The sequence below is a fragment of the Nerophis lumbriciformis genome, linkage group LG32, assembly GCF_033978685.3.
Source record: "Nerophis lumbriciformis linkage group LG32, RoL_Nlum_v2.1, whole genome shotgun sequence".
In the NCBI taxonomy this organism is placed as follows: Eukaryota; Metazoa; Chordata; class Actinopteri; order Syngnathiformes; family Syngnathidae; genus Nerophis; species Nerophis lumbriciformis.
Genome location: NC_084579.2, coordinates 1397099 through 1416645, shown reverse-complemented (window position 1 = coordinate 1416645; position 19547 = coordinate 1397099). Strand labels below are relative to the sequence as shown.

General features: G+C 41.3%; 2 protein-coding genes across 2 annotated transcripts in view; both read right to left on the bottom strand.

Moving 5' to 3' along the window:
- The window catches only part of LOC133574640 (growth factor receptor-bound protein 7-like), a 7964-nt gene extending 7012 nt beyond the window's left edge, over window positions 1-952 (bottom strand). Inside the window, exons 1-4 of the mRNA XM_072912030.1 lie at window positions 817-952; window positions 589-715; window positions 336-492; window positions 166-278 (exon numbers count right to left, since the gene is read on the bottom strand). Coding sequence (XP_072768131.1) covers window positions 166-278; window positions 336-492; window positions 589-715; window positions 817-878 — 459 coding nt within the window. The 5' untranslated portion in view covers window positions 879-952. The remainder of the gene's footprint in view (window positions 1-165; window positions 279-335; window positions 493-588; window positions 716-816) is intronic.
- A 1778-nt stretch (window positions 953-2730) lies between these two features.
- arf2b (ARF GTPase 2b) lies at window positions 2731-19284 on the bottom strand. Its single transcript, XM_061926840.1, has 5 exons — window positions 19134-19284; window positions 16111-16268; window positions 15794-15904; window positions 5850-5974; window positions 2731-3536 (listed from the first exon to the last, which is right to left on the bottom strand). Exons 2-5 carry the CDS (start codon window positions 16256-16258, stop codon window positions 3375-3377), a joined length of 546 nt encoding a protein of 181 aa, XP_061782824.1. The 5' UTR covers window positions 16259-16268; window positions 19134-19284; the 3' UTR covers window positions 2731-3374.
- Window positions 19285-19547: the final 263 nt, after the last annotated feature.

Here is a 19547-nt window from a genome sequence, read left to right as displayed (position 1 = left end):
TGGCAGACCTACAGCGGTCACACCTGCTAATCGCTAGGAAGGATGATGTCATGGCGGACCTGCAGCGGTCACCCCTGCTAATCGCTAGGAAGGATGATGTCATGGCGGACTTGCAGCGGTCACACCTGCTAATCGCTAGGAAGGATGATGTCATGGCCAACGTACCGCGGGCTGGCTGTACTTGGCGTAGTTCTTGCAGAAGACCAGCCTGCTGTCGCCCGTCAGGGACCAGCTGGCCTGGACCTCCAGCACGGCCTCGTGGTCCTCCAGGCACCGCTCTGCGGAGGCGGGGTCAGGGGGTGTGGCTGGGGTCAGAGGTCATGTGCGTGTCTTACCCAGGCCCAGAGCGGGATGACACTCCAGCAGGGTCCAGTTCTCCTGCTGGCTGCAGCCGGCGGTCCGGACCAGCATGTGACACACCTCCCTGGCGGTGGTGGCGTGGCCCACCCACAGCGAGCGGCCACGCTGGTCCTCGCCCAACACCTTCAGCAGCTGACGACCAATCAGAGCGCACGTTACTCCTGTGTGGGCGTGTCACAGCCACCGGACCGGTCGGACCGGGGCAGGTGTGTTGTGTGTCAGACTCACATGTTTGCCACTGGATGGTGCTGTGAGCGTCGCCATGGCAACAGGGGAGTGGGAGGGGCTGCACAGCTCAGGAAAAGGGTTGGGGATGGCGGGCGCAGACGAGGACAAAGACTCCGCCCCTTTGAGCCTGAGAAAACAAAGGTGGAGTATCAGGAAGTGGAGTGTCTGTGACTCCTCCCACACAGGAAGTCTAAACAATGACCTCTGACCTGAGGCCTGCCGTCACACCTGTTGGAGGCGATGGCGATGGGCTGCGAGCGTCGGACGAGCGAGGAACCTTCCCCCTCCATGAGCACACCTGGACCAGTGACGTCACCGCACGCGGACTGAAGAGGGACTCACCTGGAGCCTTGGAGACACCTGCACACCTGCTCACCTGCTCACCTGCTGCTGCGTCTTGGCGCGAATCAGCCGGCAGTCATCGCGGCAAACTGAAGCGCAACGCCGGCGGGGAGCAGGAAGTAGCTGAGAGGAGGGAGGCTTGACCACGCCCCCTCCCGCACGTTGACAGGTGGATGAATGAGGAAGTGGCGCAGAGATCCTCGGCTATGACTCGTGCGCTGCTTTGGCGCCACCCAGCGGCCAAGTTGGGAAGAGCACGTGAGTTTCAAGGCAGCATTTCTTTTCAATGATTATTATTTCTTTTTTTCAAGGATGAAGTGAAGTTTGTGAATGTGTTGAAAGTTTGCAAGTTTGTTTCTTGTGGTGACTCTTTTCAAGACCATCATTGTAGTCTGCCTTCATTTGAAGTCCCATTGAGACTCTTTTTCAAGGCACTTCTTTATGTAAACGTGCGGGGGCAGCAGCCTAAGCAGACTTCCCTCTCCCCAGATACTTGGTCCACCTTGTGGATCCTCTCAGGCGGTCTCGGGCCAGTTGGGAGACATAGTCTGTCCAACGTGTCCTGGGTCTTCCCCGAGGTCTCGTACAGGTCGGACGGGTTCTAAGGCGTTCAGGGGGCATCCGGACCAGAACCACCTCATCTGGTTCCTCTCCATGTGGAGGAGCAGCACCTTTACTCTGACCTCCTCCCGGATGACACAACGTCTCACAAGGCATTTGTACCTGTGATCTTGTCCTGTAGGTCGTGACCCCAACATCATGACCATAGGGTAGGATGACAATCATGTTTATTATTCATGTGATTTCAAAATCAAGTTGTGTTAAAAATGATTTCAAAATCACGATTATTGATGTGTTGAAGAGATCCAAAAATCATGATTATTGATGTGTTGAAATGATTTTAAAATCATGATTATTGATGTGTTAAAATGATTTTTAAAAATCATGATTATTGATGTGTTGAAATCATTTCATTAAAAATCATGATTATTGATGTGTTCAAAAATCATTATTGATATGTTAAAAGGATTTAAAAATCACGATTATTGATGTGTTAAAATGATTTAAAAATCCCATCAATGTGTTAAAAATTATTTCAAAATCATGATTATTGATGTGTTGAAATTATTTAAAATCATGATTATTGATGTGTTAAAATTATTTAAAAAAAAAACATGATTATTGATGTTAAAATTGGAAAAAATCACATGTTAAAATGATTTAAAATTCATTATTGTGTTGAATTGATTTTTATTTTTAAAATCATGATTACTGGTGTGTTAAAATAATTAAAAATTCATGTGTTAAAATTTAAAAATAATTACAAAAAATCATTGTGTTGAAATAATTAAAAAAAAATCATGATTATTGAAGTGTTAAAAATCACATTGATGTTAAAATGTAAAAATAATTTAAAAAAAATCATGATTATTGTGTTGATATAATAAAATAAAAAAATCATGATAATTTATGTTAAAAATCACAGTGTTAAAATGATTTAAAAATCATGATTATTCATGTGTTGAAATGATTGAAAATCACGATTATTGATTTGTTAGAATGACTTAAAAATCATGAGTATTGATGTGTTAAAATGATTTAAAATTCATGTTTATTATTGATACGTTCAAATGATTTAAAAATCCTGATTATTGATGTTAAAATTATTTAAAATTAATGTTTATTAAGATGTTTTAAAAATCATGTTTATTGTGTTAAAATGATTTTGTAAGCATGTGTTTGGATCAAATCATGTTTATTAATGTGTTGATTTAAACATGATGATGTCGTAGGCAGGTGTTTGGATCAAATCATGTTTATTAATGTGTTGAGGAAAGCCCACACAAACAGTTTACACATTTACAATCAGTCTCCACACAAGAAGCAGCCAGGACTTCACCAACCACCTACCATCTTGTTTGGTCATCCAAAGCGCTGGTGAGAAAAGCTCCTCCAGACTGCTGCTGGGGTGTTTGGGTCGCAGTCAAAGTAGAAAGAGTGATGAAGGAGGACAAAGTCTCAGTCCAAGACAAGGTCTGGTGCTGGAGAGACAGCATGATTTTCACATGGCAGCAAAGACCAAGGATGTGGTGTGGACTCAGTCTGACCTGATACAGGTTAAATGCTTCTTACAGGTGGGCGGGGCTCGCAGGTAAGTCAGCGTCTAGCAATCAGGTGTTTAATACAGTGGGGGAGGGGCCACCCTTGCTGTCGGGGCCTTATGAAAACCATGCTTCCTCTGGGGGAGGGGACAGAAGGTACGTGCAGACAGAGTGGGCGGAGTTTGGCCCACCAAACACAAGGTACACACACCACCCGAGAGAAGGGGACAAAGGAAGTAGTTGAAAGAAAGCCGGGTCACGTTGGAGTCTGGATCCGGTGCTGCCATTGTGTCGAAACAGAACAAAGAAACAACAAAGAAAAAGCCGGACTGGTGGAATGGATCATTTCTGACTCTTCAGCTGGTTGGACAGCCAGTCCAGACCCTCGTACAGACCGTCACCGCTGGTGGCGCACGTGGCCTGGATGTACCAACTACGCTGGCGCAGGGAGTGCAGGCCCAGCTTGTCTGTGATCTCTGCTGCGTTCATGGCGTTGGGGAGGTCCTGCACCACACCACAGCCAAGTGTCACACCACTTCACCTACCACACTTGCTAAAACTGCCACACACGCTAACCTGCATGCTTACTAACCCTGCATGTTTACTAACCCTGGGTGCTTACTAACCATGCATGCTTACTAACCCTGCATGTTTACTAACCCTGCATGTTTACTAACCCTGCATGCTAACCAACTCTGCACGCTTACTAACCCTGCATATTTACTAACCCTGCACGTTTACTAACCCTACATGCTTACTAACCCTGCATGCTTATTAACCCTGCATATTTACTAACCCTGCACGTTTACTAACCCTACATGCTTACTAACCCTGCATGCTTACTAACCCTGCATGCTTACTAACCCTGGACGCTTACTAACCCTGCACGCTTACTAACCCTGCACGCTTACTAACCCTGCACGTTTACTAACCCTGCATGCTTACTAACCCTGCATGCTTACTAACCCTGCATGCTTACTAACCCTGCACGCTTACTAACCCTGGATGCTTACTAACCCTGCATGCTTACTAACTCTGCACGCTTACTAACCCTGCACGCTAACTAACCCTGGATGCTTACTAACCCTGCACGCTTACTAACCCTGCACGCTTACTAACCCTGCACGCTTACCGTATTTTCCGCACTATTAGCCGCACCTAAAAACCACAAATTTACTCAAAAGCTGACAGTGCGGCTTATAACCCGGTGCGCTTTATATATGGATTAATATTAAGATTCATTTTCATAAAGTTTCGGTCTCGCAACTACGGTAAACAGCCGCCATCTTTTTTCCCCGTAGAAGAGGAAGTGCTTCTTCTTCTACGCAAGCAACCGCCAAGGTAAGCACCCGCCCCCATAGAACAGGAAGCGCTTCTTCTTCTACTGTAAGCAACCACCCGCCCCCATAGAAGAAGAAGAAGCGCGCGGATATTACGTTTCATTTCCTTTGTGTGTTTACATCTGTAAAGACCACAAAATGGCTCCTACTAAGCGACAGGTTTCCGGTTCATGAAAAGACGCAATCTCTCCATCCGCACACGGACTACTATTTCACAGCAACTGCCTAAAGACTTTCAAGAAAAGCTGGCTACTTTCCGTGCATATTGTAAAAACAAGATAGCTGAAAAAAAGATCCAGCCAGAGAACATTATCAACATGGACGAGGTTCCACTGACTTTTGATATTCCTGTGAACCGCACTGTGGATACAACGGGAGCACGTACGGTGAATATTCGCACCACAGGGAATGAGAAGTCATCCTTCACTGTGGTTCTAGCTTGCCATGCTAATGGCCAGAAACTTCCACCCATGGTGATATTCAAAAGGAAGACCTTGCCAAAAGAGACCTTTCCAGCCGGCGTCATCATAAAAGCTAACTCGAAGGGATGGATGGATGAAGAAAAGATGAGCGAGTGGTTAAGGTAAGTTTACGCGAAGAGGCCGGGTGGCTTTTTTCACGCAGCTCCGTCCATGTTGATATACGACTCCATGCGCGCCCACATCACGCTGGTTTTTAATATATTATTAAAGTTTGACTGACCTATCTGACTGTTTTTTTGACATTCCTTTAGCGCAGTTAGATGCGGCTTATAACACGGGGCGGCTTATAGGTGGACAAAGTTTTGAAATATGCTGTTCATTGAAGGCGCGGCTTATAACCCAGGGCGGCTTATGGTGCGGAAAATACGGTACTAACCCTGGATGCTTACTAACCCTGCATGCTTACTAACCCTGCACGCTTACTAACCCTGCACGCTTACTAACCCTGCACGCTTACTAACCCTGCATGTTTACTAACCCTGGATGCTTACTAACCCTGCATGCTTACTAACCCTGCACGCTTACTAACCCTGCACGCTTACTAACCCTGCACGCTTACTAACCCTGCACGCTTACTAACCCTGCACGCTTACTAACCCTGGATGCTTACTAACCCTGCATGTTTACTAACCCTGCATGCTTATTAACCCTGCACGCTTACTAACCCTGGATACTTACTAACCCTGCATGCTTCCTAACACTGCATGTTTACTAACCCTGCACGCTTACTAACCCTGGATGCTTACTAACCATGCATGCTTACTAACCCTGCATGCTTACTAACCCTGCATATTTACTAACCCTGCATGTTTACTAACCCTGGATGCTTACTAACCCTGCACGCTTACTAACACTGCATGCTTACTAACCCTGCACGCTTACTAACCATGCATGCTTACTAACACTGCATGCTTACTAACCCTGGGTGCTTACTAACCCTGGATGCTTACTAAGCCTAAATGTTTGCATGCTTACTAACCCTGGACACGCCTCACCTGCTTGTTAGCAAACACCAGCAGAACGGCGTCTCGCAGCTCGTCCTCAGACAACATCCTGGCCAGTTCCTCCCGCGCCTCGTTGACCCGCTCTCTGTCGTTACTGTCCACCACAAAGATCAGACCTGCAGACATCAAAGGATGTGTGACAAGAGGGAAAATGTCATTAAAGCAAGTGTTTAGTCTGAGGGTAAATCTTGTCCGCCATGATTATCCAGCCAAATCACGCTAGTGTGCATGCACCTGACTTCTTGTTGCCTAAAATGCATTAACAAATGATGTTTTTCAATTAAAAAAGTAGACGTATTACTAACCGTTGGCAGTTTAATGGCAAATGATCATTATACTGTTTATTATTACATCCCTCGTCCACTAACAAGGGCGGTCATGGCATGTTCTTGCCGCCGATTTTGTTGAGTTTTTTGGGGCATTGTGGCAAGTGATGAGGGCGGTGGTGGTTACATTGGAAGTCTTCATTCATCACTCCAAGCAAAGTTGTAAGTTTTACAATATAACTACAACAATGTTTACTCACTAAAGCGTCCCATGTGTGATGTCTGTAGGAGTGTTTTCATGCATGCTATCATAATGTACTGAAGCTAGTGTCCTTAGCATTAGCTAATATGCTAATGCATATTAGCAAAATCTGGCAACTGAGCTGCCAGGGTTTGGTTTTTTTAACCAACAAATCTTTTGCAATTGGTGGATGAATAACTTGCTTTAAAATGATGAGTCAATCAGATGTTTCACTAGGATGAATGACAAGTTATTATATATACTTGTAGTATCATTCAAATGAAGTAAATAGTGATCATTGGCCACTCAGAATAATCTGCATGTCTACATAATCAATGTGATTAATCACATGAGTTAACTCATTTTTGGCAGCCAAACTGTTTTTCTGTCAAAATGGAATAAAAAACAAATATGTTTTATTATTGACACTTCATTTCCAAGCTCTAACAGGTTGTGAGTTTGACACCTGTGCTCTGGATCAACTTCAGAACCATATGTCCATACAAAGTTAGTATTTTGATGTGTTATGCTATTTTTGTAAAAACAAAAACAAAATATTTTGTTGTTGACAAAAACACAAAATATGCAATATTTTCTCCAAACAATATTTCAAAATGTAATAATTGATGGTGAAGTTGAATAAGTCTATAATTCATAACATTTATTTTCATCCTTTTTTTCTTTCAGCAGATCAGGGAGAATCAACACACCCACTCATTTAATCGGAAAAAGGCTTTTTTCTCGTCTAAATATTTTAAATCAGATTTTTTGTTTATGTCTGCAAAGATTCCTCTGACATGACATGTTGTAAAACATTCTGCACACTGACACTTGCTGTTCAAATCACTTTCAAAAAACATTTTGTTCCTGAAGTAATCATTAAAATGGTTTTATGTGTTGCTACACTATTTTATAGTACCTCAAATTCACATTTCATGTACTTTTAGTAAATATAAGATACAGTAGTTGGGTTTGAAAAACTCCACAATCTGAGTCACTGCTTGTTGTTTACCAAAACACTGGTGAGAAGTACTGATGTATACAAGCCATTATATACAAATAATAAATAAAACACTGGTGAGAAGTACTGATGTATACAAGCCATTATATACAAATACATAAATAAAACACTGGTGAGAAGTACTGATGTATACAAGCCATTATATACAAATAATAAATAAAACACTGGTGAGTAGTACTGATGTATACAAGCCATTATATACAAATACATAAATAAAACACTGGTGAGAAGTACTGATGTATACAAGCCATTAAATACAAATAATAAATAAAACACTGGTGAGTAGTACTTATGTATACAAGCCATTATATACAAATAATAAATAAAACACTGGTGAGAAGTACTGATGTATACAAGTCATTAAATACAAATAATCATTTACCAGTATTCACTACACCACTGATACTCTAAGTGCAGAATGCACTTTTTGATGACAAGCAGAAAAACTAAAGAACTTTTTACACCCACAAAACATACTGAAAAAGAAGCAAAACTGTGGTCCTGAAACCAGGTACAGACCGCAGTGTGGGTTACCTGTACTGTTACACCTCTTGTAAACACAATTATATACAGTATATGAACACAATGTTAGCATATATTACTCCATCAAACATGTACTGTTACTCCTCTTGTAAACACAATTATATACAGTATATGAACACAATGTTAGCATATATTACTCCAAACTGAAATGTCAGTTACAAGATACTAAAGTAGTAAACAGTAGGCATGGAACTATACTCTGTATAATCCTGCATTGGACAATCCGACTTTAAAGAAAAATAATAATAGTGATATTACCGTATTTTTCGGAGTATAAGTCGCACCGGCCGAAAATGCATAATAAAGAAGTAAAAAAAACATGTAAGTCGCACTGGAGTATAAGTCACATTTTTTGGGGAAATGTATTTGATAAAATCCAACAACAATTAATTTGAAAGGCAATTAAAAATAAATAAAGAATAGTGAACAACAGGCTGAATAAGTGTATGTTATATGACGTATAAATAACCAACTGGTATGTTAACGTAACATATTATGGTAAGAGTCATTCAAATAACTATAACATATAGAACATGTCCCAAGAGCTAGCTTATGTAGCCGAGGATCGGACCGCCAAGTGCCCTGCCTTCGGCTGCCGCCCAGCTCACGCTGCACCCGACCTCTATGGCCCCTGCTATGGGTGGTGAGCCCATTGGAGGGGGGACCCATGTTGCCTCTTCGGGCTGTGCCCGGCCGGGCCCCATGGGGACAGGCCCGGCAACCAGGCGCTCGCCATCGTGCCCCACCTCCGGGCCTGGCTCCAGAGGGGGGCCCCGGTGACCTGCGTCCGGGCGAGGGAAATCTGGGTCCTTTGTTCGTGTTCTTCATAGAGGTCTACGAGCTGCTCTTTGTCTGATCCCTCACCTAGGACCAGTTTGCCTTGGGAGACCCTACCAGGGGGCATAGAAGCCCCCGGACAACATACTGTAGCTCCTAGGATCATTGGGACACGCAAACTCCTCTACCACGTTAAAGGGGAACATTATCACCAGACCTATGTAAGCATCAATATATACCTTGATGTTGCAGAAAAAATACCTTTTTTTTTTTAAACCGATTTCCGAACTCTAAATGTGTGAATTTTGGCGAATTAAACGTCTTTCTAATATTCGCTCTCGGAGCGTTGTGACGTCACATCAGGAAGCAATCCGCCATTTTCTCAAACACCGAGTCAAATCAGCTCTGTTATTTTCCGTTTTTCCGACTGTTTTCCGTACCTTGGAGACATCATGCCTCGTCGGTGTGTTGTCGGAGGGTGTAACAACACCAACAGCGACGGATTCAAGTTGCACCAGTGGCCCAAAGATGAGAAAGTGGCAAGAAATTGGACGTTTGTTCCGCACACTTTACCGACGAAAGCTATGCTACGACAGAGATGGCAAGAATGTGTGGATATCCTGCGACACTCAAAGCAGATGCATTTCCAACCATAAAGTCAAAGAAATCTGCCGCCAGACCCCCATTGAATCTGCCGGAGTGTGTGAGCAATTCAGGGACAAAGGACCTCGGTAGCACGGCAAGCAATGGCGGCAGTTTGTTCCCGCAGACGAGCGAGCTAAACCCCCTATCGACCCTAGCTTCCCTGGCCTGCTGACATCAACTCCAAAACTGGACAGATCAGCTTTCAGGAAAAGAGCGCGGATGAGGGTATGTCTACAGAATATATTAATTGATGAAAATTGGGCTGTCTGCACTCTCAAAGTGCATGTTGTTGCCAAATGTATTTCATATGCTGTAAACCTAGTTCATAGTTGTTAGTTTCCTTTAATGCCAAACAAACACATACCAATCGTTGGTTAGAAGGCGATCGCCGAATTCGTCCTGGCTTTCTCCCGTGTCGCTGGCTGTCGTGTCGTTTTCGTCGGTTTCGCTTGCATACGGTTCAAACCGATATGGCTCAATAGCTTCAGTTTCTTCTTCAATTTCGCCTCCACACTACAACCATCCGTTTCAATACATGCGTAATCTGTTGAATCGCTTAAGCCGCTGAAATCCGAGTCTGAATCAAAGCTAATGTCGCTATAGCTTGCTGTTCTTTCCGCCATGTTTGTTTGTGTTGGCTTCACTATGTGACGTCACAGGAAAATGGACGGGTGGTTAAAATCAGGCACTTTGAAGCTTTTTTTAGGGATATTGCCTGATGGGTAAAATTTTAAAAAAACTTCGAAAAATATAATAAGCCACTGGGAACTGATTTTTAATGGTTTTAACCATTCTGAAATTGTGATAATGTTCCCCTTTTAAGGTGGCAGCTCAGAGAGTATGGGGTAACGGACTGTCTGATTGTGGAGGTCTGCTCCCTGTATGATCAGTGTCAGAGCTTGGTCCGCATTGCCGGCAGTAAGTCGGACACGTTCCCAGTGAGGGTTGGACTCTGCCAAGGCTGCCCTTTATCACCCATTCTGTTCATAACCTTTATGGACAGAATTTCTAGGCGCAGTCAAGGCGTTGAGGGTAGAGATGTCCGATAATAAATAAATAAATATATATATATATATATATATATATATATATATATATATATATATATATATATATATATAATATATATATATATATATATATATAAATGCATTAAAATGTAATATCGGAAATTATCGGTATCAGGTTTTTTATTGTCGGTATCTGTCTTTTTTTTTATTAAATCAACATAAAAAACACAAGATAAATGCGTTAAGATGTAATATCGGAAATTATCGGTATCGGGTTTTTTATTGTCGGTATCTGTCTTTTTATTTTATTTTTTTATTTATTAAATCAACATAAAAAAACACAAGATACACTTACAATTAGTGCACCAACCCAAAAAACCTCCCTCCCCCATTTACACTCATTCACACAAAAGAGTTGTTTCTCAATGTTATTAATATTGTGGTTCCTACATTATATATCAATATATATCAATACAGTCTGCAAGGGATACAGTCCGTAAGCACACATGATTGTGCGTGCTGCTGGTCCACTAATAGTACTAACCTTTAACACTTCATTTTACTAATTTTCATTCATTACTAGTTTCAATGTAACTGTTTTTTTATTGTTTTACTTTCTTTTTAATTGAAGAAAATGTTTTTAATTTATTTATCTTATTTTATTAATTTTTTTTAAAAGTACCTTATCTTCACCATACCTGGTTGTCCAAATTAGGCATAATAATGTGTTAATTCCACGACTGTATATATCGGTTAATATCGGTATCGGTAATTAAAAAGTTGGACAATATCGGATATCGGCAAAAAGCCATTATCGGACATCCCTAGTTGAGGGGATCTGGTTTGGTGGCTGCAGGATTAGGTCTCTGCTTTTTGCAGATGATGTGGTCCTGATGGCTTCATCTGGCCAGGATCTTCAGCTCTCACTGGATCGGTTGGCAGCCGAGTGTGAAGCGACTGGGATGAGAATCAGCACCTCCAAGTCCGAGTCCATGGTTCTCGCCCGGAAAAGGGTGGAGTGCCATCTCCGGGTTGGGGAGGAGATCTTGCCCCAAGTGGAGGAGTTCAAGTACCTCGGAGTCTTGTTCACGAGTGAGGGAAGAGTGCATGGTGAGATCGACAGGCGGATCGGTGCGGCGTCTTCAGTAATGCGGACGCTGTATCGATCCGTTGTGGTGAAGGAGGAGCTGAGCCGGAAGGCAAAGCTCTCAATTTACCGGTCGATCTACGTTCCCATCCTCACCTATGGTCATGAGCTGTGGGTTATGACCGAAAGGACAAGATCACGGGTACAAGCGGCCCAAATGAGTTTCCTCCGCCGGGTGGCGGGTCTCTCCCTTAGAGATAGGATGAGAAGCTCTGCCATCCGGGAGGAGCTCAAAGTAAAGCCGCTGCTCCTCCACATGGAGAGGAGCCAGATGAGGTGGTTCGGGCATCTGGTCAGCATGCCACCCAAACGCCTCCTTAGGGAGGTGTTTAGGGCACGTCCGACCGGTAGGAGGCCACGGGGAAGACCCAGGACACGTTGGGAAGACTATCTCTCCCGGCTGGCCTGGGAACGCCTCGGGATCCCCCGGGAGGAGCTGGATGAAGTGGCTGGAGAGAGGGAAGTCTGGGCTTCCCTACTTAGGCTGCTGCCCCCGCGACCCGACCTCGGATAAGCGGAAGAAGATGGATGGATGGATGGATATAGAACATGCTATACGTTTACCAAACAATCTGTCACTCCTAATCGCAAAATCCCATGAAATCTTCCTCCTCGGTGTCACTTCTAAACAACTCTGCCAACTCCAAAGGTAGACAATGCGCCGCTTCCTCTTCTATCTTATTTCATATTTTACGGTAATGTGTTAATAATTTCTCACATAAATTGCTCCAGAGTATAAATCGCACCCCCGGCCAAACTATGAAAAAAACTGTGATTTATAATCCGAAAAATACGGTAATCCAGATTGGATGATATGAAAATTAATCGGGATCATTTTTTTGCCATATGGCCTAGCCAGCCCTACATTGAACACTTAAATCTCAAGACCTACTTCAAACCTATCAATACGTTTTAAAGTAATGCTTTTGTTGGTTTCTTTTATGCCCCTTTTGTCAAATCAAACTTTTTATAATATGACAAACTCACAAAATATGCAAAATTTTCTCTCAAAAATATTTTTCAGTGGAATTTGAATGGTGAAGTTGAAGACAAGTTGTGTTATTAGTAGAAGTGAGAATAATTGGACACCTCACAATTCCATTACGATTCAGCAGCTACGATTAAAATTCGATTATTGATGGATCTTTAATTGATGTATATTGATGCAGTTTGACATGTCGTTTGGTTTCATGAATTAAGCCTTTATCACTTGCAACTTAGAAAAAAACTATTCAATTGGAATAAGAAAGAGGAATTCCCACATGTATTAAATGAATGTCTCCCTGCAGTCAGACAAATATTACTTACTATCCATTATTGACCTTTACTAATCACTTCTATAATCGCCATGTCCCAATTACGATGCATCTAACAATCGAATATTTCCCCCACCTGGAGTTATTACAGTCAACATTGCAACTTTTTCTTCCTACATTTCACCTGTTTGCACTTTTATTGCATGTGTTAATGTTTTTTGGAAGTATTTTTAGAATTTGCTGGGAGCCGTTAGAAATGAGCTTGGGGTCACAATTTTATAGTCTCCATGCATCTTTTAGCCAAAATTGTTCAAATAAAAAAAATTTTCATTGTTTAATTGTAATAAAAGCATGTTGTACATACACTTCCTGCATGTGACAAGTGCATTATTCACTTTCTTTAAAGTGAATCACAAATATTATCTCCAAAGTTTAGACAGCATGATAAAAATAACTGCTCACTTCAATTGTATATTAAAGAAGTAGTTCAGGACTTTTTCTGGCTTGCGTGTTTTCAAATGAGGCGGAGTTTGCACTGTGAATGTTTTCCCTTGGTGTCCCACCCCCTTCCGCTACATAGCCAAGATAAGGACTAAGGACTATTGAGAGGAGCAGCACCCACTCACCATTTGGAGTACAGCATTCACGTACTGACAGTGTAGGACTGGGCCCATAAATACATATCAATATATATCACCATAGACTGTAGTCAATATCAATTAAAAATGCACTCAAGAAATCATATACATAATATATGCCAGGTTTCCCCTTAATGTAATTGAGTGTGGCGCACCCCCACGTCATTTTAATTACCGCCACACCTTGAAAATAAGGGCTATTTTTGTACTTGAAAATAAATTAAAGTAATATAATATAGTGTAGCACCCAGAAAAAAATCACACAAAAGTCTGACGCTATTTTTAACTTTCATTACCAATCTTACAATAATAACACAATTCCAACAGGTTTTACCTGCCATGAAAACACTTTAGTCTCCTTGAGTCTTCACTTCCTCAATCTCCACCAGTCACCTTTCAGACACGGTGTGTTTGTAAACGTGGGAAAAACTGACATCAAATCCCAACCACACAAACATAAAACATTAACATTAGCAGGTCGTTACAGTATGAATTGATATAGTCTCTTATTTGTACTCTATTGACAAGTGATGTAGTGAAAACTTGACCGCCAAAAAAAACTTTGATCACAAAAAACCACGCTACTGAAACAGGATGTAAACAAAACACACGCCATTGTCTGGAGCGTTGTCAGCATGTCTGTGATGTTTATATATATTGCAGATATTAAAAGGACAGTGGCGACTTTTAAGAAGACAAAGTTCAACTGGAGCAACAGCGGCAAGCAAGTGTGACGTCATGTTCGCTGCAGCCTCTTTAGTCAGGGACATGGAGGGACTGAAGTAGTCTGGAAACACCACTACATTCTACAATAACACCAGGAGAAAATGCTACATTTGTTGCTAATTGTTTTTAATTTTAAAAAGTCATTTAAAAGTCTGTCAACACTTGAAAAAATCTCAACAAAATATGGCAAAACGATAAAAAAAATATGTTAATGCTAATGAATAAAAAAAACTTTAAAAAAAAAATGTATGTATACATTTTTTGAGCCTTTTAAAAGAAAATCCTATCATCATCGCAAATTATGCAAATTACCCGATGACATCATTGTTCCCACGCACATAACCACGATGCCCGCTTTCGCCATCTTAGTCACTGCTGTTGTGTCCTTGGGCAAGACACTTTACCCACATGCTCCCAGTGCCACCCACACTGCTTTAAATGAATGGGTTATACTTGTATGGCGCTTTTCTACCTTCAAGGTACTCAAAGCGCTTTGACAGTATTTCCACATTCACCCATTCACACAATGGTGGCAGGAGCTGCCAGGCAAGGCCCTAACCGCGGCCCATCAGGAGCAAGGGTGACGTGTCTTGCTCAAGGACACAACGGACGTGACGAGGTTGGTAGAAGGTGGGGATCGAACCAGGAACCCCCGGGTTGCTGGCACGGCCACTCTCCCAACTGCGGCACGGCGTCCCCTAATGTAGCTTAAAGATGTAGCTAATGGGTTTCACTATGTAAAGCGCTTTAAATCACTAGAGAAAAGCGCTATATAAACATATTTCACTTCACTAATTCCCATATACACATGCATACATACATATACATGTACACATAGAAACGCTAACATTTCAGACGGTTAGTAATACCGTTTAAATGCTTAATTATTGAAAAAAATACGTAATTTATTAATGCATTTTAGGCAACGCGGCTTACTTCCTGAAAACTGAAGCGTTGCAGCATCTGCACATGCGCACGAGAGCCATGCAGCTCACAAAACATGGTGGCAGCAAGTTCACTTTGAAAATGTTCCCTCCAAGCTAATGGAGCCAATCGCTTGGTTTCACTTCATTCCCATCGCTTCCACTTCCGTGAAGTCTCGTCCTTTAACTGCTAACTTTATCAGTGTTCAAATAACAGCAATACTAGCTCAAATGTTTTGTCTTCTAATCGAATTGAACGCAGTCTGAGTTGTCGATGAGGCACAAAGAGTGTGTATAAGATGTGAGAGGTATCACTCCTGTTTATTTCTGTTGGCCAAACTGTTGCACTGAAGTACAAGGTTGTCGTTGAAGAACAAAGCTTCTTTATTTGACTTTATCTTCATTAGCAAAACTGCTTTGTGTTTTGTATTGATATCAAAAAGTAAATATCATGTTTTTTACATTACTTGTGGATTTTCTCATTCCACAATTTAATAACCATTCATTGTCTGAGTGTTTTCAATGCTTGTGTTGTCATTTCCTTTCTGTCCTGTGAGCTGAGGGATTGTAATTAGAGGAAGTTACAATTAAATATTTTTGTCTTCTGCTCCTTATTTTAAATGGGTCATAAAAATATCAATAATTATCGACATCAAGCGATATAAAACACTTATATTGTGATACAGTTTCCAGCCCTAGTGTGTGTGTGTGTCGCCACCTAGAGGCAGCAATGCAAACTGACCTTGAGTGTTCTGGAAGTAGTGACGCCACAGCGGCCTGATTTTGTCCTGACCGCCCACATCCCAAACAGTGAAACTGATGTTCTTATATTCTACCGTCTCAACATTAAAACCTGCACAAACACAAAAGTGACAGTGAGAGATGTGCTAATACATTGCAAATATTATTTTGAGGACAAACAGAAGGGTTAGCGGTCACTTGTCTGATCTTACCATGTAACCACTATAGACTTTCATGTGTACACATTATTGTACGTGAGCAAAAACTGGACCGCTGCCACTGAGGTAAACATGAGTTGGATCATTTCAAAGTACAAACCGATGGTGGGAATGGTGGTGACTATCTCTCCGAGCTTCAACTTATACAGGATGGTGGTCTTCCCTGCAGCATCAAGGCCCACCATTAGAATCCTCATCTCCTTCTTGCCAAACAGGCCCTTAAATAAGTTAGTGAATACATTCCCCATGGCGACGGCGCTGTCAAAGGGAAGAAGGAAACGAGGTGGTGAATTGCTGTCCTGGGAGGGGTTGGAATATGAAAGTAACATGACAATTAGTTTCCCTTGTGTAACAATCTGCGAGATTACAGTTTCCCTCGAGCTAAAAAGTTACAACTCGCCAAAACACCAAAAAGCATGCTACAAGTGGGTACGTGACAATTAGCCGCCGACCTGCTAAGATCAAGGTGGTCTGCGACGTGCAGCATTATTTCCTGTGCGTGGGGGGATATTACGGGACTGATTGATTACGTTTCTCACTTTGCCACGGACTTGCCTCCACTTGGAAATTTGCGGGTTTATTGAAAGTTAAATTGTGAGTTAACTTTTCCGAGAAACCGCATTAGCCAGCCGGATATAAGAACATGTCCACTGCAGAGGACACCGTTTCCCAGAAAGTCCAAATTGAACATTACGCTTTTGCAGTTATTGCTCTGGATGTTAACATTGTCACTTTAAGGACACTCGACTGTAAGTTTCTGTTTCTATTTGCTTGAAACAGTGGGTGTTTACGCACAACTCTTTGCACTTCAAACTACATGTTTGTAGTGGGAAATGTTGCCTTTGTATTCAATCACACTAAGTGTGTTTATCATAAACATTACTGCCACTTCATTTGACACACTATAGCGTTCTTATCAAGTCTTCAACCAGTGAATGATGAGTGATATATGAGTGAATGATAAGAAATGAATGAGTGAATGATGACAAATAAATGAGTGATAAACGAGTGAATGATGAACGAGTGAATGATGAATGAGTGAATGATAAAAAATGAGAGAGTGATGAGAAATAAATGAGTGATAAACGAGTGAATGATGGTTGATGAATGAATGAATGATAAAAAAAAATGAGTGAATGATGAGAATTAAATGAGTGGTAAACGAGTGAATGGTGAGAAATAAATGAGTGCTAAACGAGTGAATGATGAGTGATGAACGAGTGAATGATAAGAAATAAATGAGTGAATGATGAGAATTAAATGAGTGATAAACGAGTGAATGATGAGAAATAAATGAGTGCTAAACGAGTGAATGATGAGTGATGAATGAGTGATAAACGAGTGAATGATGAGTAATAAATGAGTGATAAACGAGTGAATGAGTGATGAACGAGTGAATGATAAGAAATAAATGAGTGAATGATGAGAATTAAATGAGTGATAAACGAGTGAATGATGAGAAATAAATGAGTGCTAAACGAGTGAATGATGAGTGATGAACGAGTGAATGATAAGAAATAAATGAGTGAATGATGAGAACTAAATGAGTGATAAACCAATGAATGATGAGAAATAAATGAGTGATAAACGAGTGAATGATGAGTGATGAATGAGTGATAAACGAGTGAATGATAAGAAATAAATGAGTGAATGATGAGAATTAAATGAGTGATAAACGAGTGAATGATGAGAAATAAATGAGTGATAAACGAGTGAATGATGAGTGATGAACGAGTGAATGATAAGAAATAAATGAGTGCATGATGAGAATTAAATGAGTGATAAACGAGTGAATGATGAGAAATAAATGAGTGCTAAACGAGTGAATGATAAACGAGTGAATGATGAGAATTAAATGAGTGATAAACGAGTGAATGATGAGAAATAAATGAGTGCTAAACGAGTGAATGATGGGTGATGAATGAGTGAATGATAAGAAATAAATGAGTGAATGATGAGAAATAAATGAGTGATGAACCAATGAATGATGAGAAATAAATGAGTGATAAACGAGTGAATGATGAGAAATAAATGAGTGATAAACGAGTGAATGATAAGAAATAAATGAGTGAATGATGAGAATTAAATGAGTGATAAACGAGTGAATGATGAGAAATAAATGAGTGATAAACGAGTGAATGATAAGAAATAAATGAGTGATAAACGAGTGAATGATAAGAAATAAATGAGTGAATGATGAGAATTAAATGAGTGATAAACGAGTGAATGATGAGAAATAAATGAGTGCTAAACGAGTGAATGATGAGTGATGAACGAGTGATAAACGAGTGAATGATGAGAAATAAATGAGTGATAAACGAGTGAATGATGAGAAATATATGAGTGATAAACGAGTGAATGATGAGAAATAAATGAGTGATAAACCAATGAATGATGAGAAATAAATGAGTGATAAACGAGTGAATGATGAGTGATGAACGAGTGATAAACGAGTGAATGATGAGAATTAAATGAGTGATAAACGAGTGAATGATGAGAAATAAATGAGTGCTAAACGAGTGAATGATGAGTGATGAATGAGTGAATGATAAGAAATAAATGAGTGAATGATGAGAAATAAATGAGTGATAAACCAATGAATGATGAGAAATAAATGAGTGATAAACGAGTGAATGATGAGTGATGAATGAGTGAATGATAAGAAATAAATGAGTGAATGAATCATGATGTAGTTTGCGGTGGGCCCTGGAAGACATTACTGCTAGCGTTAGCATTAGCCTCCTGCTAACTAGCTTCTTCCAGGGCGGACACTTGACGAGTTAGCGTTAGCCGCCTGCTAACAGACGACACATCATTGTCAAAACGGCGTCTTTTTGGAATCCTGTCGCATGAAATGTGCACGTGGGCGCCGTGTGGGAATGTTTGAATGGCAGCATGAGCGAGCTAAGAGCTACTTAACGACACAAACATGTGAAAATGCAGGAAGCTAAGATGCTAGCAGCTAAATGCCGCGTCACAGCAGCTACAATACAGTGACGTCATGCCAAACGCTCCATAAAACGCGTCGTTTGGACGCGGCGACTCTCGGCTAGAGCCACGAAACATTTGGGGAGCGCACTTGAACCCTAACGAGAAGATAAATCGTGTTGAAGCGGCAATTACCTTGTCCAAGGCTAGCTCCGCGATCTTCCGTTATTTTTCCGCTGTCACTCCAAAATGGCGTCTTGCGCAACCTGTTAAACGCCGGCGCACGAGCACGTCCCACTGTCCAATCCCAGCCAATCAGAGTGTGTATGGTGTCACTCAAGACCCGCCTTCTGGACGCCGCTATCCAATCACGGCGCTGCGTGACGCTGGCCGTACGTTGCACAAAATGTCGAGGAAATAGCTGACGGAAGTTGTGACTTTCTGTTGGAGGCTCAGACTCACACTGACATTTACACGTCAATGAATGAACCTTTCCCACTTTAATATAGCTTTTTGCCAATATGACAATGTATACATTAAATGTATTTGGATATTGAATTGCTAACATTGATTGATTGAGACTTTTATTAGTAGGTTGCACAGTGAAGT